This window comes from Saimiri boliviensis, chromosome 1 (genome assembly GCF_048565385.1).
Source record: "Saimiri boliviensis isolate mSaiBol1 chromosome 1, mSaiBol1.pri, whole genome shotgun sequence".
NCBI lineage: Eukaryota > Metazoa > Chordata > Mammalia > Primates > Cebidae > Saimiri > Saimiri boliviensis.
In genome coordinates, this window is record NC_133449.1 from 140,865,617 (window position 1) to 140,887,528 (window position 21,912).

The 21,912-nt window shown below is 59.8% G+C and overlaps 1 protein-coding gene across 4 annotated transcripts; it reads right to left on the reverse strand.

The window, feature by feature from the left end:
* Nucleotides 1–626: 626 nt before the first annotated feature.
* CPNE7 (copine 7) lies at nt 627–18,929 on the reverse strand. Of its 4 annotated transcripts, none has more exons than XM_074405377.1 (15): nt 18,617–18,929; nt 16,938–17,072; nt 13,596–13,670; nt 13,161–13,235; nt 12,483–12,566; nt 11,862–11,951; nt 11,628–11,726; nt 10,719–10,805; nt 10,414–10,473; nt 9,322–9,455; nt 8,641–8,695; nt 8,098–8,149; nt 7,897–8,030; nt 2,089–2,325; nt 627–1,298 (listed from the first exon to the last, which is right to left on the reverse strand). In XM_074405377.1, the coding sequence occupies exons 1-15, from the start codon at nt 18,797–18,799 to the stop codon at nt 1,161–1,163; spliced, it is 1,638 nt and encodes a 545-aa protein (XP_074261478.1). In that variant the 5' UTR covers nt 18,800–18,929; the 3' UTR covers nt 627–1,160. The 4 variants fall into 4 exon arrangements, with proteins under 4 accessions (XP_074261478.1, XP_039316293.1, XP_074261479.1 ...); XM_039460359.2 differs by having other exon boundaries at nt 16,938–17,123; XM_074405378.1 differs by lacking the exons at nt 16,938–17,072; nt 18,617–18,929 and adding an exon at nt 15,593–15,689.
* Between the last annotated feature and the right edge of the window lie 2,983 nt (nt 18,930–21,912).

Below are 21,912 nucleotides of genomic sequence, written 5' to 3' on the forward strand. Positions count from 1 at the left end.
GGATGGATGGGTAAACGGATGGGTGGATGGACGGATGGGTGGATGGATGGGTAAATGGATGGATGGGTGGACAGATGGATATGTAGATGGACAGATGGGAGCATGGGTACATGGGATGGGTAGGCCTAGATTCAGGGTTAGGACAATTTGTTTTTCTCATTCAAGATAATTCAGGTGGAATCTCAAATTCAGGGGGAGGAAGCTCCCGCAGGTGGGGGTGTCTGGCTGCACAAGCACCCGAGTGTGGCTGGCATCACCCAGGCTTCACCCAGTGCCCCAGCCTGGCTCGTCATAGTGCAGTCATAGTGCAGGCCACGTGGGAAAAGCCTGGCACCCCTGTCACAGCCACAACCCTCACTGAGTGGGTTCCAAGCCTGGGGAGTCCCAGGAAGCCGAGTGGAGCTCCTTTGGGGGTGGAGGCAGCCATGGTCCAGTTTACCCCCTCCCCACGCTGAGCCTTCGCACCCCTGGGAGGGTCTTCCGTTCAGTCCAGGGGTCCCTGGTGCGCTGGGTCTGGAAGATCCCCTGCCGCAGATTCACCGGCCCACCCACCAGCGCCGGGCCCAGTCCTCCGGAGGGGCGGGGGAAGACTGAAGGCACAGACACCTGCAAGGGTTAGGGTGACATTTTATTAATCCTGAAGCCACACAGGCAGACCCTGCAGGCCTGAGCACAGAGGCCAGATGGCAAAAAGCACAGGGCGGGTCGGGTGGGGGCGCCAGCAGGGACAGAAGGAAGCTGACTGTAGGGACAGGGTGTCCGGGTGCCCCAGGTTTTCTTGGGGACTGGGGTGCTGCCTTGCTGGCCCTTCCCAACAAAGATCAGATGCAAAGCAGAGCCCCCAGCCCATGCCCCTTCTCACTGGGGTAGGGGCTACCTGGATGAGCTCCCAGGCCCTGCAAGTCCCTCATAATCTCCCTCCCTGCACCCACCTGGCTCAGGCAGGGCCAGACATGGGGGCCTATATTTTGTCACCCTTCAGCCTTGAGGTCCCCAGCCCCTGGCCTAAGCCAGCAGGACCCCAGGAGGACTAGCATTGGGACCTAGTGGGGCCTGGAGGCTTTGGGGAGGTCAGAGGGAGCTCAAGGGACCTCCAAGGGTGCTGGAGATGGAGGCTCTACAGCCCCACCTTCCCTGACCCTCCCTACCCCTCAATGTCTTCATGGGGTGCAGCCTGGGCTGGCCTCTGGGGCAGGGGTGCCCAGGCCTCTCGGGGGCAGGCCTCTGTGGCTGTAGTACTCCACCACCTGCTTCGGCACCTCAGCCAGCACGCACTTGGCCAGCGCCGCTGGGGACGCCTGGAGGGCAGGACAGCGTGGTTACGTCTGGGACCTTCGAGATCGTCTGTCTGTCCCTGCACCTGGGTCACAGCCAGGACTTGTCCTCCAGAGCTGGGGCCTTTGCACCCTGGTGACTTCCCGCCTCCACCAGGGGCTCACCAGGGGCTCCCCTGGGGGTCGGCCACACGAGGCTGCACATGGGTAATTCCAGCCCCCCAGGCACAGAGAGGAAATAGGCTACCTCGGAGGTGAGGCAGGGCCCCCTCCATGGCCCAGGTCCCCCCAGCAAGGCCCGAGTGTGTCTGTGTGGCGTGGGTGTCGCCCTGCAGAGCTTCATGTGTCTGTGACATGTTTCGCTGTGTGGAATGTCCCGCGTGTCTGCCTTCATGCATGTCTGCAGCATCTTGCTGTGCAGAACCTCACATCTGTGTGGCATGCACATCTTACTGCACAGGCTCATGTATGACATGCGTGCCTCACTGTGTGGAACCTCATGTGAACCGTGGGTGTCTCACTGGGTCACAGAGCAATGGGGGATGGATCCAGCTGCATGCTGGAGCCCCAAGTCCCTCATGCTGTTCTCTACGTCTGTGTAGATTCGATGAGTTTCACAATGAGAGGCGTTTCAGGTGCTGAAAGCCCCAGCTTCAGGTACTGCTCTCGATAGGTGGAGAACAGCCTGGGACCCCCAGACGCAAGATGGGACCTGCCACGTCCACTGGCGTGAGCCTGGCCTAAGAGGGACTGGGGCAGTGGTATGAACAGGGACCCCAGGCCGGCCTCGACCAAGCCCTTCCCAGACACTTACGTTCTTGAGCTCCCGGAAGGGCACGAACTGCACTATGTCTCGGAGTGCCGGCTCTCCCCGGGGGGAGCGCAGGACGCCGTCGTCACCGTCCAGGACCTGCATGTCGGTGAAGTCGGCGTTGCCCACGCCCACGATGATGATGGACATGGGCAAGCGTGAGGCACGCACGATGGCCTCCCGTGTGTCGGCCATGTCGGTTACCACGCCGTCCGTCAGGATCAGCAGGATGTAGTATTGCTGGGGGCACAGGAAGGAGTGGGCAGCATTGTACCTGCTGTGCCCACACGTGCCCCAAAACCCACAGGCCCCCAGAGAGCCCAGAGCGGCCTTCGTGGGTCAGAGCTTCCTAGAACCGCCTTCCAGAGGGTGACGCCTGCGTCACAGGCATCATGAGCAATAATGGGTCAGGGTCCCCCACTCCGCCCCGCGGTGGCAGTCAGCTCTGGGCGTCCTGTGCCCCAACTCGGGAAATGTCCACAAGTCTCACGGAGGGCTCTGGAGGGGGTGCTATGAAGCCCAAATTTTACAGATGATGTCGCGGTGCCAGATAGGTGGTCTGAGGCCAGAGAAGGAGAAACCTCTGCTCCCAGGAGCCAAACCTGGCCCCGCACACCCTGGCCCCGTCTCTCCAGGGCGCCTGCTGTGCAGTAACATGACAGAACGGAACTTCCAGTAAAATCCAGTGCTTAAAAAAAAAAATCCACTGAGGGGCAGGAGGGAAGAAAAAAAGAAAAAAACCCACTCAATCATCTTGTGGAGACTGTGGACAACAGGAAATAAGAAACAGGACTCGCCTGAGCTGCTGCCCCGGGGGCTGGGCCGTCCCTGACCTGGGCAGAGCGGGAGCCCACAGCAGCCTCTCCCGGGCTGGCCTTGACTGAACCCTTCCCACAGAGGGCAGATGAATCCTGGAAAGGAACAGGGGCCCCGGGACCCGCTCAGATGTCGCTTTCTCCAAGGGGCTGTGCTCTGTGCCCTCCCCATCGCCTCTCTGGAGCCCCAGGCCTGTGGGAAGAATTACCTGTTTGCAGGTCTGTCTCTGGTCCAGGGCTACACGCACCCATGGCTGTGCCCAGCCTGGCTCTCAGCCCCCAGATAAACAGCCCAGCCTCAGAAAGCCCCCAACACCCTCCCAACCCCAGATGAGACCCCACCCCCTGCAAACTTTGCGAACACCAGGCACCAAAACCCACTGTGGGGCCCACTAGGACAGAAGCTTGGCGTCTGGAGAGGGACGGAGGGCTCAGCTGATCATGTCTGAGTCCTCATTTCAACCCAGTTCTAACCACAGAAAACCATGTCACAGGTAAGAGCATGGGAAACATGACCCCAGACAATGGGCAACGCCAGGAGTGGTGGTTTAGGTGTGACCAGGTGTCCTGGCTGTTTAAAAAGAGTGCTCATCTTCATGACAGGCTGATATTGACGTGCACAGATGAAATGTCTAAGACTGGCTTCAAAACACCACGGGAACCTGACAGCCAAACACAACCCTTGATTCTGGACTGGGTCCTCTGCCAGGAGTAATGCTGCTAGGAAAGTTACTGTTGTGCCAATAAATGAAACTGGAACACACTCTATGCATTAGATAAAAGTATCGCATCTAAATAAAATTTTCTGATATCTGTATTTGTGCTACAGTTATATAACAGAATATCTTTGCTCTTACAAAATGTACATAAAATATTAAGGGGTAGAAGGCATGACATTGCAACCTGCTCTCAGTTCACAAGTGTGTGCCCGTGTGTATGTGTGCATGCATGTGTGTGCACATGTGCTCATGTATGTGTATGTAACCTGTGTGTGCATGCATGTGTGCATACGTGTGTGGGGGCATGTGTGCAAGAGCATGTGTGTATATGTGCATGTGTGTGCATACATGTGTCTGTATGTGTGCGTGCACGTGTGCATACGCATGTATGCATGTGTATGTGTGCATGCCTGTATGTGTGTGTGCATCTTTATGTGCATGTGTGCGCATCTTTATGTGCATGTGTGCACATGTGTGCATACATGTGTGTGCGCATGTGTCTGTGTGGGTGAATGCGTGCACGTATATATGTGTGCATGTACGTGTGTGTGTGTACATGTGTGTGTGTGCAGAGCCAAGTTTAAAAAGCATCAGAGTATCACAATATTTGTATAAACTAAAAATAGATGCAAGCAGATACAGGGTTCCCATTTGGCATGAAGATGTAACTAGATAGAGGTGATGTTTGTTCATCACGAATGTACTCAGTGCCTCTGAACTGGACACGTTAAAACAGTTACGGACACATTAAAATGGTTACAGGTGGCTCACACCTGTAATCCCAGCATTTTGGGAGACCGAGGAGGGCAGATCACTTGAGGTCAGGGGTTTGAGACCATGCTGGCCAACATGGTGAAACCCCACCTCTACCAAAATATAAAAATTAGCCGGGCGTGGCAGCAGGTCCCTGTAATCCCAGCTACTTGGGAGGCTGAGGCAAGAGAATCTCTTGAACCTGGGAGGCAGAGGCTGCAGTGAGCCAAGATCACATCACTGCACTCCAGCCTGGGTGACAGAGAGAGACTCCATCTCAAAAAGAGAGAGAAAAAAAGGTTACAATGGTAAATTTTAAACTGTGCACATTTTATCACAATTTAAAAAATTGAAAAAATTAAACGTGTAGAAAACGACACAGACATGAAGCAGAAGCATGGCACGTGGGCAGCTCGTGGCCTCCCGGCTGCAGGACCTCAGACATCTTGTAACTTTTCAGTAAATTTAAACTTATTTCAAAGTAAAAAGAATAGAACTTTTAAAATTCAGAAAGGGGTGTAGACAGGGCCACTCCTAAGCTGGATGATAAATCTGTGGGGATTTATTCTGCTATTTTTTGACTTTTTCTTTCTTTGCTTTTTAGAGACAGGAGCTCGCTCTGTCCCCCAGGCTGTGGCACAATCAGAGCTCACTGCATCCTCAACCTCCCAAGCACACATGAGCCTCTAGCCTCAGCCTCCTGAGTAGCTGGGACCACAGGGGCACACTACCATGCCTGGCTAATTTTTTACTTTTTTTTTTGTAGACACAGGAATCTCACTCTGATGTCCAGGCTGGTCTCAAACTCCTGGACTCAAGCAATCCTCCCACCTTGATCTCCCAAAGTGCTGGGATTAAAGGTACAGGTGGCAGCACCTGGACTGTTTCTTGACTTTTGATGTTTGAAATTCTCAGTAATAAAATATTTTTTTTAATAAAAAAAAATTAAGGATGGAAATTGCTTAAAAAGAAAGGGCAAGCCTGGGCATGGTGGTGCGCACCTATGGTCCCAGTTACTCACTCAGGAGCCTGAGGTGGGAGAATCACCTGAGCCCAGGAGGTGGAGGCTATAATGAGCTACGATCTTGTCACTGCACTCCAACCTGGGTGACAGAATGAGACCCTGTCTCAAAAGAAAAGAAAAGAAAAGAGAAAGAACAAAAAAGTAAAAGAAAAAAAGAGAAAAAGCACTGACAAACTCACTCTGAGCAGAAGGCACACTTGCCTGGCTCACCAAGGTCCATCCTTCCTGGCCACATGGTCGGGGTGTCTCGAATGGGCTTCTCCTGGCCAAAGTTCCCGTGGGTGCAGGACCAAGGGCAGGTCTGCACCCAGCACCCAAAAGGAGGGGGCAAGAGGAGCTGCACAGCCCTGAAGGGGCCCCTGCCTGCCCTCCTGCAAAGCCCCCCCCGCCCTCTCTGCAAAGCCCCCCACTCCCTGCAAAGCGCCCCCTGCCCTCCCTGCAAAGACCCTGCCTGCCCTCCCTGCAAAGACCCTGTCTGCCCTCCCTGCAAAGACGCCACCCGCCCTGCCTGCAAAGCCTCCCCCTGCAAAGACCCCGCCTGCCCTCCCTGCAAAGATCCCCCCTGCCCTCCCTGCAAAGCCCCCCCCTCCCTGCAAAGCCCCTGCTCCTGGAGCTTGGCTTGTGGGGGCTCCATGCCCAGGAGAGTAAAATGTGGGGTCTACCCCCTTCCAGGATGCTGGGCAGTTGAGCAATAGGGCCACACATGGCCAGGATCTAGACAAAGTCAAGGTGGTACAGGAGCAGAGCGAGGTAGGAACAGCCCAAATCAGGGGCCAGGGCCTGGAGGGGCCCACCCTGGCTCTGCTCAGCTCTGGGAACAGAGCTGCTCTAGAGAACTGCCTACAACCCCCTCCACTTCAGAACTAAACCATATGGTCTCCAAAAAGAATGTCCTTCAATCACCAGGTCAATGTGAACAGTTTCAGTAGGAGGCAGGCAGCTTGCTCTCAAAGGCTTTAAAAAGCAAACAGTTAATCCCAACACTCTGTGGTGAGGTGGGCAGATCACTTGAGGTCAGGAGTTTGGGACCAGCCTGACCAACATGGTGAAACCCCATCTCTACTAAAAATACAAAAATTACCTGGGCAAGGCCAGGCGCAGTGGCTCACGCCTATAATCCCAACACTTTGGGCGGCCAAGGTGGGCGGATCACGAGGTCAAGAGATCGAGACCATCCTGGTCAACATGGTGAAACCCCATCTCTACTTAAAATACAAAAAATTAGCTGGGTATGGTGGCACGTGCCTGTAATCACAGCTACTCAGGAGGCCGAGGCAGGAGTACTGCCTGAACCCAGGAGGCGGAGGCTGCGGTGAGCCGAGATCGCGCCATTGCACTCTAGCCTGGGTAACAAGAGCGAAACTCTGTCTCAAAAAAAAAAAAAAAAAAAAGATTAAAAAAATAAAAATAAAAATAAAAATTAGGCTGGGCATGGTGGTGTGCACCTGTAATCCCAGCTGTTTGGGAGGCTGAGGCATGAGAATCATTCGAACCCGGGAGGCGGAGGTTGCAGTGAGCTGAGATCACACCACTGCACTCCAGCCTGGCGACAGAGTGAGACCCTGTCTCCAAAAAAAAAAAAAAAAAAAAAAAAGAAAGAAAGAAAAAAAGAAAGCGAAGAGTGACCCTGCACATGGCGGGAGAGGCTGGGGAGGGCTGCTGGCCAAGTTACAGGGACTCTGGGTCCAAGCGAAGGGCAGCCCGGAGCTGCTACACCCTCTTGCCTCCCGTAAATTTCATGTGTTTCCAAAATAAAATATTAAAAGAAAGCAACAGGCTGGGTGCGGGGGCTCACGCCCGTAATCCCAAACCTTTGGGAGGCCGACGCGGGTGGATCACAGCATCAGGAGTTTGAGACCAGCCTGGGCAACATGGTGAAACCCTGTCTCTACTAAAAATACAAAAATTAGTTGGGTGTGGTGGTGGGTGCCTGTAATCCCAGCTACTCGGGAAGCTGAGGCAGGAAAATTGCTTGAATCTGGGAGGCGGAGTTCGCAGTGAGCCGAGATCGCACCGCTGCACTCCAGCCCGGGAGACAGAGTGAGACAGAGACTCCGTCTCAGAGAAAGAAAGAAAAAGCAACAGGCTGGCTGTGGCCCCAGCGACACATGCAGGGCCACAGAACGCGGTGGCAAAGTACAGCCCAGTGCCGTTCTCGGCACCATATCATTTGTGCAGAGTAAAGATACATGCAAACAAAACGGTGAGGCGCGTGCAGCCACATGGTAGAGCCGCAGAGGGGCAGTGTCGCTGAGCTGCGGTCACGGCACTGTGAGGCGATGGACAGCCCTGTGCTGGGACCCCGGCAGTGCCAGGGGAGGTGCAGCCAGCCAGCTGGGGCCTCCGCACACCCAAGCTCTGTCCTGCCTTGGAGGCTTCGTGCCAGCTGTTTCCTCTGCTGGTCCCTCTGCCTGCCCACCTCCCTGACCTCCAGACGCTGGTGCCCACACAGCTGACCCCATGCCCCTGCATGCACCAACCACGCCCCCTGGGCACCTACAGAAGCTTCAGCGGTGCGCTCCTCGGCCGCCGCCACACGTGCCACCTTGGAGATGATGGGCGCCACATTGGTGGGGCCGTAGAGCTGGACCCTGGGCAGGCAGTTCTGGTAGGCCTCCACGACACCCTGGATGCCTGTTGGGGGCAGGGGTTGAGTCGGGCCCCCCTGCACCCCCTCCCTGGGCCTGCCGTGGGCTCCTACCTTCACATTCATCATCCTCAGGATTGAAATTGATGGCAAAGTCATGGGACACCTGGGTGGGGACAAGAGGGCTCAGTCAGCTGCTCCACCCCCCACAGCCCCCACATCCCCCACCTACTGAGAGAGGGAGGTTTGGAGCTTTAGTGGAAGCCAACCCTGTGGGTGGCCATGCTCTGCAGAGCCAAGGGACAGAGTGGGAGACGCCCCCTGACCCAGCAGTGCCTGAGGTTTATATCAGCCAGTCAATCCCCATACACCATTTTTTCTGCTGAAGCCAGTTGAATTAATATGTGCAATAGAAGATTCCAGACTAGTGTGCTTCCTCATCTCCTGAGGGAACATGGAGCTGGTCTCCACACACCCTTCAAGCTAACAAGTCCTAGGACGTCAAAGGCCAGCCTCTGGCAGGAAGAGTAGCATTCCCGCTCTGTGTCCCAATCCCATCCTACGGTCTATGGTTTCCAGCCAGGGATCCCTGGGCCAGGCCACCCTCTCCCGGGACCTGTGGGACCAGCACAGCTCTGAGGCCTTGGGCTCTCCTACCTCATACTTGGGAGGGATCCGGGCTCCAAACCCCAAGGCAGAAAACCTCTTGTCACTGGAAGAGACGCAGGCTGGTCACCAGGGGCCCTGAGCTCATGTGGCTGCTGTGAGGGCCGCTTCTGGGGAGACATGACTGGTGGCCAGGAGACCAGGACCACGTGGGGCCAGGCCTGGCGATCACGGCAGTAAGCACAGGCCACAGTCAGGAAACTGGTCTCGGGGCAGCGGAAGCACCAGCCAGCGCATAGGATGAGGAGCCGCGTGTGGATAGTCCCAGTAGCCCTCGGGCTGGCCTCCCAACGCCATGCCTGTGCACAAGCTGTCCCCCTGCAGATGCCTCCTCGGGGGGCTCCTGGACCCCAGGAGGGGTCGTGTGGGGCCAAGGCAACCTCTGTGGGCCTTACCAACCCAGAGAGAGGGGTCTGTGGGGAGGAGCTCAGGGCCCTCCCTGGTAGAGCATCTGTGGGTGAACCTCAGGCCCCTGTGGCCTCGGCTTGCTGATCTGGCAAAGTGGGACACAAACGTCCCCAGGGCCATGCGCAGCCCGAGACTCCGGGTCTGCTATGATACCCAGCCTTCCCCGCAGTCCTCCAAGTGGACCACCTCATTCACAGTGCCCACCTTGCGGGCCCCAGGCCTGACCTGGAGCCCAGGGACGGAGGGGCTGCGAGCAGGGCACACCTGTCATAGTCCTGGCAGATCTCGCCCACACACACCAGGGCCTTCAGGTACTCGTTGGGCTGGTAAGGGTTGATGTAGTGCAGGGAGCAGCTGTTTCGTGGGTCTCCGTTGGAGGCGGTGAAGTCGATGGCCACCTGCAGCAGGCGGGGCCGGGGCTGTGCTGCGCCAGGCTCCCGGAACCCGCTCCTGACAGGCAGAGAAACCTCGCCCAGACCCGCCAGGACTCGGGGTCAGGGGCTGCATGCGTGGGTGGGGCTGTCCCCCCACTACACAGGGCCAGGAGGGGTCTCCCCAAAACCTGCCAAGCCCTAGGCTCTCTGAATCCCCAGGAGGACGCCCCACCGGGATCACCCTGGCCTTGTGGGTCCCACTCGTCCCTCTTAGCAGCCACTTGACCCCTCTACCACCCTCCCCTAGCAGGGCCTGAGAGGACCCAGCCTGGGATGACCCCTCCACACCTCCCACAAGCTGGCTTCTCACAAAGCCATTCTGGGGCTCCCTCAACAAAACAGGAACCAGAGCATCTGCAAACAACACACAGGTGTCACGGGGGTCTGTGTATCTGAGGGTGGCATGGGGGTGACACAGGGGTCTGCAGTTCTGCAAATGACACAGGTGACACAGGGGTCTGCACATCTGCAGGTGTGGTGGGGTGACGCAGGGGTGACACATCTGTGGGTGACATGGGGTGATGTGGGCTCTGCACATCTGCAGGTAACGGGATGACACAGCGTCTGTGCTAGGCTCTACCCCACATTACAGCCTGTGGCTGGCTCACCCAAATGCTCACTCCAGCTTCTCCTTGCTGACATTTTGTCTGTTGTTAACTATGTTTGTGGAAGGTAAGCCCTGGTGATGTCACCTCCCAAAGGGGGCTTCAGGCTGGCTCCTGAACCCCAAGCCCGTTCCCTCGCCTGCACAGAAGCAAGGACCCCAGGAGCCACACACGGAGACCTTGGCCCACGGGGAACCGCCAGGGCCCTTTCACCCCACAGGCCGGGCCCCTCGGGAGCTGGGGGACTCCACGTGTCTGGCCTGGTTGCTTCTCAGGGCAGTGGGGGCGCCCGGCACAGGGCGGGGCCATGGACTCACGGTGAAGTGGATCTGGCAGCCGCCCATGATGTAGTCCAGGAAGGAGTAGACCCTGTGGAACTTCCGGCCAGCGGTGTCGGCATGGCCTTCGAGGACGCCACCCCGCCAGGGACACTAAGGCCGGCATAGCCGGGATCCAGACCTCTCTCCTTCCTCTCTCCCAACCTCGTCCTTCCCCATCTCTCAGCCCCTCCCCAAACATGCTAGGGCCCATCAGGCCTCTGGCTGAGGTTCCATCCAACAACTGGGGGGCAGTGGAGGCCCCTCCCGTGGGTGGGGAAGCTTCGGGCAAGGCCGCCTCTCACCTTCAGGTCAGCCAGGACGACCACTCCCGAGTTCTTGTAATTTCGTCTCTTCTGTTTGTACTTGGGGTTCACACAGTCCCACTGGGCCTGAGGCAGGGACAGGCAGAGGCCCCGCAGAGTGGGAGACCCCGCCCCAAACCATCCCAAACAGCAAGGGTTGAACCCCACAAGGTGGGGAAGGGCAAGGCCGCCGCAAGGCAGCTGGAGGGGGATGAGAGTTGGACCCCCCACGGGACATGACCCTGTCCCTAAGCCCAAGGATGACAAAGCCCAGGGAGGGGCAGGAAGCAGGGCCTGGGGTGGCCCCTCAGCTGCACCCTTGCCTGGCTGCTGCAGGCTGGGCAACCACAGGGGAGGGCACCCCCCAGCCCCACCTCCCACCACCGTGTGCCCAGCTGTGCCCTCCATCCACACCGTTTCACAGACACCAGCTCCTCGAGGGCTGGCCCAGGTACCCACAATTTCCAGCTGAACCTGATGGAGGCCACCCCTGCTGTGGCCCTCAGAGCCAGTACCAAGTTCCGCCATCTCCAGCCCCCTCTGGTTTTAATCAGTCATTGTCATTGCTCCCCATAACCCCTCCAGGACAGGGGGATGGAGTTTCATAGCCTCCGCGCAGAGCTGACACTGGCATAGCCCAGGTGGGTCCCTCACCTGACCCTACCCCAAAGGCCCCCTGCTTACCTGACCCTCCCCAAAGGCCCTCGTTCACCTGACCCCCCTGAAGGGACCCCATTCATCTGACCCCATGAAGGCCCCACTCACCTAAATCCCCTGAAGGCCCCCACTCACCTGCCCCTCTCCGGAGGCCCCCCCGCTCACCTGCCCCTCCCCGGAGGCCCCCCGCTCACCTGCCCCTCCTCGGAGGCCCCCCGCTCACCTGTCCCTCCCCGGAGGCCCCCCGCTCACCTGCCCCTCCCCGGAGGCCTTCTGCATCTCCTCAAATGTGGTGGAGAATTCTCCGATGAAGTCGTGCTTTCCTCTGGAGTCGTAATCCCAGACCAGGCACTGGAGAGCCCAGGCCCCCTCAGCTCTGTCCTCAGGGAGCCCCAAGATCCTCCCACCCCTGAGCCTGGGTGTCTCCATCCCCAGCCCGCAAACAGGCCACCCCTCACTGCCCCCTTGGTCCGTGCTGTCCCCAACCTTCAGAGGCCGCGTCTCCTCGCAGCTGCAGAGGGAGCTCAGCGACACCTTGAAGGGCTCCCACACGGGGCTCAGATTGTTCTTCACCACCTGTGGGCAGGAGGGGCTGGCTCAGGGGCAGCCAAGAGCCCTGGGATACTTGGGGCTCACAGAGACCCGGATGGAGGAGCAGCTGTGAGTTGGGCACAGCCGGCCCCACCCGTCAACCTCGACAGCACCAGGCCCTGAGCTGCGGCTGGTACCCGCTTCCCGCACAGAGAAGCCACATTTCTGAGCGCTGTGCCTTTGGAAACTACCTTCGCAACCATCTCTAAGCACCTGCACTGCTCTACTCCTTAAATAATCTATTTTCATTCAAGTTAATTTGTCTCAAAAGAAAGAGCTCTCTCACTGCAGTCGCTGAAGTCCCATTTCACCCGCGGGAAGTGAAAGGTAGTCCTAAAAATCATCACAGCGACAGCTAAACAAGCCTGCTGGGTTCTGGCTGTAGCCACAGCCACTAAGGCCCTGTCCCCCGCCCCCCACCCACCCAATGGAGGGGGAGTTCCTGCTGTGCCCCGGAGACGCAGGAGGCAGGAGGCTGGCCAGCCCCTTCCCCTCCCGCTGCCGCAGGCCGCTCACCTCTGTCCTGTACACCAGCTGCAGGTCCTGGTCGTCGTTGACCCGGTACAGCTCCAGGAAGGGGTCGGACTTGCTGAAGAGGTCCTGGGGAGTGGCACAGCAGCTGCTGGGCCGGGCGCTGAGAAACAGGCTCTGGGTGGGAGCTGCTTTCATCACGTCCCAGAGCCTCAGAGCCCCACCAGCGCTGTTCCTCAGGCACAGAACAAGGCAGCAAGTCCCCCCGAGACATCTCCCTGCTCCGTACCTCTCTCTACCTGGGGTCTGCCCAACTCAGCCCCTCTCGGAGGCCTCGAGACACCCTACACGGCAGGCAGGGCTGGACCCTGCTCTGCCCCACCCGTGTGAGCGGCCCACAGAACCACGCGCTGTTCCAGTTCCTGCTGCTGCAGGACGGCAGCCTCGGGGGCGCTGGGCCTGTTTCCCTGTCACTGAGCAGGGTCATGAGCGGAGCTGCCACCGTCCTAGCCCGGCTGCCAGGAGGGGCGGGCGAGCTAACGTGGGTGACAGTGAGGATGGCGACCGAGATGGCAGCACGCCCGGCCCCACGCGCCCTCCCATGCGGCACACGCATCTCACACGGGACATGGCCGTGCGAGCTCAATGCTGGGCAGGGACCGGGTTTTCCAGCTGCTTCCCAGACGGCGGTCTGAGCCAGACGCGCCGGGTACCCGCTCTCACCTTGTCGTCCAGCTTCCTGGCCCGGAAGGACAGCTCCACGTAGCCATTGTTCCCCGAGATGTCCTCAGCGATCACCTGGCAGGGCAAGGCCAGGGAGCCTGACCCCAGCGCGGGAGACCCGAGGCCCCAGGGCAAAGGACTCTACCCAGCCGGGCTGAGAGGCGGCGTCTGGGCACCCCCAGGACTGGGCAGCTGTGGGGACCGGGCAGCTGTGGGACGGAGCAGCTGTGGGGACCGGGAAGCTGTGGGACGGAGCAGCTGTGGGCTCTGGCCGACCCTGACTGGGCAGCTGTAGGGACCAGGCAGCTGTGGGACGGAGCAGCCGTGGGCTCTGACTGACCCTCCCTGGACTGCACGCCACCCATCCTCACCCAGGACACCCCTCAGAGCCACAGCAGTGGGGCCTGTGGGTGCAGCGGGTGTGGCCCTGCTCACCGTGATGGTGGATTTGCCGGCGTTCCTGCCAAACTTGAGCAGCAGCGGGCGGGTCACTTTCTTTTGGGCCACAATCTGGAAGTCAGAAGTGTCAGGCAGGGAGGGGAAGGCGGGGACGTCTCCTGACCCTGGGGCCCCACCGTGCCCTCACCTGACCCTCATGCCGGTCATGTCTCCCACTGCCCAGGGCCCGGGGCCCCCTTTGGGGCCGCTCTCAAGTTCCTGCCACCCCTGCACGTCCACGCCCTCACGTCTGCCACCTCCTGGGGCCAGCCATCACCCGGGAGAGGCAGCCATCCTCACCCCTATTTATCAGGTGAGGATACAGGCTCGGGGCAGCCAGGGAGCAGCCCACAGCCCAGCCAGGGCACACCTGCACAGGTGTGGTGGAAGCAGCTCCCTCTGCAGGTGAGCGCGTCTGCCCTGACCCTCTCCAGCCCCAGATGAGGACGCACAGAGGCAGGGGGAGGCTGGTCCTCACACCCCGCATGCCCACGTGGCCCTAGGTGCACTCCTCTGCGGAGGTGCTGAGGCGCAGAGTTGATCCTGGAGGTGGCGGAGACTTAGCCCCCAGGCCTCCTCACGCAGCCTGGCCTCCTCCTCCTCCTCCTCCTCCTCCTCCCTGCCAGGCCCTGCTGGACGCCCACGCCATTGGCTCTGAGCCCCTCACTGTGGTGGGTGGAAGACAGGCCCAGGCCCATGGAGCCATGCCATCTGCTTAGTGGGGAGCAGGGTGGGGGTGAGGGGTGTGTGGTCCCCCCCAGGCTCCACCTCCTGAGGATATGGCAATGATCCCGGCCAAGCGGGAACCAGTGACCGTCACCTCTTCATCTGGGCATGCTCTCAGCAACTGTCCAGGGACACAGCAGGTAGCAGGTGTGGGCTTCCCACCTGCCCCTCACACCTGCTGCTGTCTGGTGGACGCTGGGGGTCACAAATACAAAGCAAAGAGAGGCAGTCCCTCCACCCCCAGCCAGGGCCTGTCCGGCCAGCAGCTTCTGAATGGAAGAGAAAATGGATCCTAGATGGGGCCTGGGAGGTCAGAACAGGCTAAGGGAAAGCTCTCTTAGAGGTGCAGAGAGCGGGTCCTAGGTGCTGGGAGGGGGCACCTTGGGCCAGGCCCCCCAAAATTCCCCAATTGAAAGGTTTCCTTCTGGGGCTCAGCCTCCCACCTGGGACTGGACTGCCATCCTGGTTTGCCTCCAGGGAGGGCGCAGGAAGGAAGGGGTGGCCTCCCCTTTCCAGCTGGAGAGCAGCCCCTTAGGCAGAAACGGGCTCAGGCCAACATAACAGCCTCCTCAACAGGAAAAGCAGACCGCAGGTTTGTGATAACTGCGTTTAATCAGCAGTTCCCCTGCGCCTGGCTCTGCACTGAGTCACTGTGGACTTGAATCACATCAGGAAACAGTGGAGGCAGAGGTCAGAGGTGAGGTGAGGCTCAAGGTCACAGCACAGGGATCCGAGGGCAGCAGCCGCTCCCCTGGTCATGGTGCCCGCAGGTCAGCTGAGTGGCAGCAAAGCAGAAGCTCAACAGGGGCCACTTCATTGCTTCAAGTTTGCACAAACACACAGCACACGTGTTCGACACACATATATATATGCATGCCTCTGTCCACACGGGCCCTGCGTGTGCTTCTGTGGACAGCACGTCCTGCATGAATAATGATCCCTGTGTGTACATCTGCAGGTGTCCGGTCCACACACAGTGGCACATGCCTATCATCCCGACATTTTGGCAGGCCAGGGTGGGTGGACTGGTGAGCCCAGGAGTTCAAGACCAGCCGGGTCAATATGGTGAGACCCCTGCCTCTGCAAAAAATGCAAAAATTAGCCAGGTCTGGTGGCACACACCTGTAGTCCCAGCTACTCAGGAGGCCGAGGAGAGAGGATGGCCTGGGCCCAGGATGTTAAGTCTGCAGTGAGCATGATTGTGCCTCTGTATGCTGGCGTGGGAGACACAGAGAGACCCCAACTCCAAAAAAAAAGGGTGTCCATACTTCTGTGTCCATGCCACACTCTTCCCTCTGCACAGTGGAAGGGTTCAAGGTGGGAGCCTGGGAGAGCCTTGCTCCGCCACTTTCAAAGAGGAACGTCTACTCCGCAAATCTCAGGTTCCTTATCTGAAAAACAGGGAGGACACCAGGCTCCACGGCAGGCCAGCTCCGGCCCGTGCTGCAGTGGGTGAGTCACGCAGACACGGTGTTGGGTAACAGAAGCCCACACCAGGAGAACACACGGTGTGATTCATGGACGTGGAATTCCAGAACAGATGAACCAGGGGGAGCCACTGCAAAGGGGTGGGGGGCCTGCAGTGACGGGAGTGTGATCAGGCACCTAAACCTGTCAGTCTCAGCCCTTGAGATCTACGCATTGTATCACAAATTACATTTCAATAAAAAAGAAGGACCCTGCATGGCAGGCCGTGAGAATTCAATGTGCAGCCCGTGAAGCACAGTGACAGATACCCTGGTTGTGACTTGCAGAAGCCACTTTTACCGAGGGCGGTGGCCTGTCTCTCAGACGGGAGCCACCGCTGGACCTGCCACTCACAGGAGACTTTTTTTTTTTTTTTTGAGAGAGAGAGAGACACACAGACAGAGTCTCGCTCGGTCACTAGGCTGGAGTGCAGTGGTGACATCTCCACTCACCGCAGCCTCCGCCTCCCAGGTTCAAGTGATTCTCCAGCCTCAGCCTCCCAAGTAGCTGGGACTACAGGCGCGTGCCACCATGTGCCCCACTAATTCTTGTATATTTAGTAGAGACGGGGTTTCACCATGTTGGCCAGGCTGGTCTCGAACTCCTGACCTCAGGTGATGCCCACTTCAGCCTCCTGAAGTGCTGGGATCACAGGTGTAAGCCACCGCACCTGGCCTCCAGGAAGGCTTCAGGCGCTGATGTGGAGGATCTGCCGTATGTCATGGAAGTGAAAACACAGGATGCAGAACAGGGAACGTACTTTGTGTTTTTTTGAAAAAAGAGTAAAAGTGATAGTTTTGTTTGCTCCTGTGAAAATCTCTCTGGACAAAAAAAATAAATAAAAAAAAAGAAAAAAAAAAGAAAAAAAAAGAAAATCTCTCTGGACAGTGTACAAGAACCTGGCGGCAGGCTGGATGGGCAGGAGGGAGGCGCCCCACAGCCTTTTACGCCTTAAACATACAAATGCATTACCCGGCTCAAAATTCCATGTATACTTTAATCAGGAACGTTCAGGAGGAGCCGTGAAGGCCGGTGCAGCAAGGGTGGCCCCAGCAGGGGCCCTGCGGTGCCGGCACACTGGCCTTGGATGGGCTGTGGGCCCCATGCCATCACCGCCCTCCTCCCTCCGAGGGCACGGGCACCCACCTGCCCCAGGGTGCACTCCATGCCGCCCAGGAAGTCGTCCTCCTGACAGCTGAGGCCGCTGGGCCCACTGTGCGTGTCGTACACCTCAAAGCGCAGCTTCTGCACCTCCTCAAAATAGTAGTCCACTGTGAAGACCTTGGAGAACACAGGGTGCAGGCTGCTCCGGACCACCTCGGTTCTGTCCACCTGCAGGTGTGCCCTATGAGCCAACCCCATGCCAGGGCTTCCACCCTGCCCTCCTTGACGGCCATCCTGGCTCCAGCCCTCGGGTTCCCCTCTGCCACTCACCCACATCACACGCCTCAGGAAGACCCTCTTCTGGACTGCACCCCGGGAAGACCCCCTCCCACCTGCTGTCCATGGGACCCGCACTCCTGAGGGCCACCCTGGGGGTCACCCCTGGCCAGCCGTGGGCTGCAGCTTCTCAGCTCACACCCACCACTGTGTGCTCCACCCTCAGATCATAGATGGGGAAACTGAGGCTCACAGAGAACAAGAATGACATGCTGAGTCGGGGATGAGGTCAGATTCACACCCTGGGCTGGGCAACCCCAAAGCGCAGGCCACTCCCTAGCAGCAGCTGAGCGGGAAGGGACATGGGGTATGGGCCCCCCTCCCTCCTAGCTGGGTACTTCGGTTCACTGGCCTCTTCCATCCTGAGCAGCTCCCTCCCAAATGCCCCTTAAGGACAAGACCCAGATTGGCCAGTAGACGTCTCACTTCCAGAATCCCAAAACTCCTGCACCCCAAGCCAAGGACAAGCATGGGCCACCTGCACAGCTCAGGCTCCGAGAGTGTGGCCATCAGGCCACCTGGGGAAACCAGGCCTTGGGCTCTGAGGGGACCGGCATGGGGCGTCCTGGGGGAGCCCGAGCCGGTGAAGAACAGGTGGTGGGGGTGGGGCAGGCCCTTCTCCCTGGAGACTGGGGACACCAGCGCCCGGTACCCTGTGACGCGTCCCCTCCACTGCCCAAGCCGCCACAGGGGTCCCCTTGCCCACCCCACCGGGCCCCGCTGGAGCCTGGAGAGACCCCTGCGCCGGGGAAAAGCGCGCTGGCGCCCCGCGCGGACGAGGGTTCCAGTTCCTTCGTCTGCCACGGCTTCGCACCCCGTGTTTCTCGCCCTTTGGAGGTGAAGCCACACGTTTCACGTGAGATGGCGACTGAGAAAGCGCCCGTGCGGCGCCGGCCCCGCTCTGTTTCCGACCCCAGCCCCACGTTAGAGCCCCCAATGCGTCCGGTCCGCCCCGCAGGAAACGCTTCCTCGGGCCTGCTCGAGGTGAGGACCCGAGCACGTCCAGCCTCTCGCCCGGGTGGGCCGGCGCCCCTCGCCCCTCATTCTCTTCTGCGCCTCTTGGTCAAGCCCCCTGTGTGTGCCTGGAGCCCCGACGCTTCACTCGGGCCCGGGGTCTCCCCGAACCTGGGGTGCACCCCTCCCTGCGAGGCACTCCCCCCGCCTTCTGACCCCCTCGCCGCCTCCTCCAGCCCAGCCCCTCCCACAGCTCTGGACTTCTCCCCCCAGATCTGGTGACCCAGACCCTGACCCCGAGCTGAGCCCCAGCTCCGGGGGTCCCCGCCTCGCGCCCCACTGGCCCTGGCGCGCCCGCTTGGATCTCGGCGTCTCCAGCTCGGCGCGCGCCCCGGCCCGTGGCCCTCCCGCTCCTGAGCCCCCGGCCCTACCTGCACCCACTGGCCCTGCGCCTGCTGCAGCAGCACCACGCTGGGGTCGGACTTGGTGAGCGGGTCCCGGTCCAGCAGGTGCCGGCAGCTGAGCCGCAGCTCCACCTTCGAGGCGCAGGGCGCGGGCAGGCCCCCGGGGGCCGCCGCCGCCGCCGCCGCCGCGCGCTCCGAGCCCGCGCTCATGCTCCCGGCGCTGGGGGCCCGGCTGGGAGCACGAAGGGGCCGCTGCCCGCGAGTCGGCGCCGCCGCGGCGCCCGGGAAATGGTGGCCGGCCCAGGCGTGGCCGCGCTTCCCTGCACGCCTCCCGGGCGCGGGCACACGTGGCTCGGGCGGCCGCCGCGCGGGGACTGCAGGGGGTGGGGAGCGGCCGGGGCGGGGGCGGGGGGCGGGGCTGGGGAGGGGCCCGAGGCAGGGAAGCCCCTCAGAGGTGCGGGCGGAGGCTGATTCGAATTCCCCGGGGACCCGCAACTGGCAGCTCTTGGGTCGGGTCGGGCGCGCCCTCCCCGGCTGTGCGTATCCCGGGCCCAGGGACCCACTCCAGGCTGGAGACTCCGAGCTGCGCGGGTTCGGGCCCAGGCAGACCCTCGGGACGCGAGGGGCGCACGGACCCCAGCTCAGCACCAGATCCCTGCACCCTGCCCGGACCTCTCGCATCCCATCTCCAGGCGCCGCTGGTTTCGGGTACTCGCCGCCTCCATCAACAAGCATTTAGTGGGCGCCTCCCGTGTGCAGGCACCGCGCTGGTCTGGAGCTGGAAGGACCGTTCGCAGTGCCGCCATCCAATTGCCGAGAGCTGAATCGGGCCGCGGAGGGGAGCGCAGGGCACGGTCCACACCAGCCCCCTGAGGCCGAGGGGGCAGGCCAGGGCTCCGTGGGAGGGTCCCCGATCCGCCTTGGACTTCATTCCACCCCTAACCCACCACCTTCCCGACCACCCGGCCCGTTGGAGGGAGCCTAGGAAGAGGCGGGGTTTCGGAGACAGAAACCACCTCCCAGCCCACCCCTTTTTGCCAATTTCTGCCTAAAAATAGGGCGCGGACCTCGCCAGAAGCCACGAGGGTGTGGGGTGAGGGTAGGGGAGTCAAGACTGAGGGGGCGAAGGTGAAGGGGGCGGGAAGACCGTGCGCTCCGGCTCAGCCTCAGCAACCAGGATTCTAGAAGACGATCCTGGGGTCAGAGGGGCCGCCGCCGCCAGGACTAGGAGGCTGAAGACCCAGGCGCGGGAGGCAGCACCGGGCAGCCTCGGCCCGGGAGGAGGAACGCGGCCGGCGGCGCCCCCCCGCGGTCGGACGGCGGGATTGCACCGGGTGCGACGGCCCGGCTGAGGCCCGCACGGAGCTGGGGGGCCACGGGCCAAGGGGACACACTTCGGCCGTCCTGGGAGGTCGCCTAAAGAGGTGAGCCACGAGGCCGGGCGCGGTGGCTCTCGCCTGTAATCCCAGCACATTGAGAGCTAGAGGCGGGCAGATTACGAGGTCAAGAGATCCAGACCATCCTGGCCAACATGGTGAAACCCCGTCTCTACTAAAAACACAAAAATTAGCCGGGCGTGGTGGCCTGCGCCTGTAGTCTCAGCTACTTGGGAGGCTAAGGCAGGAGAATCGCTTGAACCCGGGAGGCGGAGGTTGCAGTGAGCCGAGATCACACCACTGCACTCCAGCCTGGCACCAGAGATAGACTCTGTCTTAGAAAAAAAAGAAAAAAGAAAGAAAGAAAGAAAGAAAGAAAAAGAAAGAAAAAAAGAAAGCAAATAAAAAAAATTGGTGAGGACTGGGTCAGGGACAGCGAGGCCTGCCGGGGCTGGGGGGGCGGGGGTGGGCATCTGCTTCTGCCTCCCTGGCCTCTGGGCCTCCTCCCTGAAGCCAGGTCAGGATAGCTTGGGAACCAGTGGGCAGAGGCCAGTCCCTCTCTCTAGAGACCAGCCTCGGCCTTCTCGGCCCTGTGTCCTCCCCAGCCCAGCTTCCCAGGCTGCAGAGAGGACACACCCTCAGCTCCCAACCACTTTCATGGGAAAAGATGAGAAATTCAGGCAAAGGATGTGGGTGCCCAGGCGTCTCCAGCAGGTCCTTGCTCCCACTCCTTCTGTGGGCCACCGGCCCTGGGGCGCTTCTCCCCAGACCAAGGCTGACTTCCTACCTTGACCTCACCTGAATGCTCCCTGCTGCCGCCCGGAGGCTTGCTAGTCTGCAGTGTGGCCTGAGGCCTGAGGCCACCCAGGCTGTCTGAGGGGGTACAGGGTTTAAACCAGCAACACCCCAGTTCAGCCCTCAGCCATCCCATGGTGGCACCCTCGCAAAGTAACAGATGGCTTCCAAGCAAAAGATGCAGCCGGCAAATAAAGGTCACGGAGTTTGGAAATGTGAGTCGCTGAAGCCCAGGGTGGTTTTAATCGACCCACTGGGGTCCCCAGCCACAGCCCTGGGCCACCTTGGTGTCGCATGGCTGACGGCCCTGACCACAGCCTGCTCTAATGGAGAGAAACCATAGGAGAAAACGCAAGTTTTCCTGCAGCAATGGTCTCCAGATGCTGCCTGCCCAGCTCAGGGACCAGCCTGCAGGAGCCCCCGATACAAAGCAAGGGCCCCAGGCAGGTTGCAGCTGTCTTTTTTTTTTTCTTTGAGACAGAGCCTTGCTCTGTCACCCAGGCTGGAGTGCAGTGGCACAATCTCAGCTCTGCAACCTCTGCCTCCCAGGTTCAAGCAATTCTTCTGCCTCAGCCTCCCGAGTAGCTGGGATTATAGGCACCCGCCACCACACCCAGCTAAATTTTGTATTTTTAGTAGAGACGTGGTTTCACCATGTTGTCCAGGCTGTTCTCAAATTCCTGACCCCTTGATCTGCCCGCCTCAGCCTCCCAAAGTGCTGGGATTACAGGCGTGAGCCACCATGCCCGGCCTCAGAGCTGTCTTTCTGAGGCTTCCCCTCCCAGCTTACCCTGCAGGGCCAGACACAGGAAATGAGATTCCCACCACCCCATATACGTGCAGGAATCAGCCGCGTTCCCTGTTGAAATATTAGACAATGCAGATACAGCGTAAAAACATGCCTGACGAGCACAGTCATCTCCCCATATCTATCCCTCCAGCGTTTTCTACGTGCAAACTTTTTTTTTTATTGTCAAAAAAAAAAAAAGGTGCCTGACTCTCAGAGGCCCTCCCACACTTAAGAGGAACGTTCAGTGTCTGCACACCAGGCTCACCACGAGGGCAGCCCGGGCCCAGGACCCTGCCTGGCACAGGTGGAGCATATGGTTTGTGTTGTTACCTGCTTTTTTCTTTCTTATTGACAATACTGCA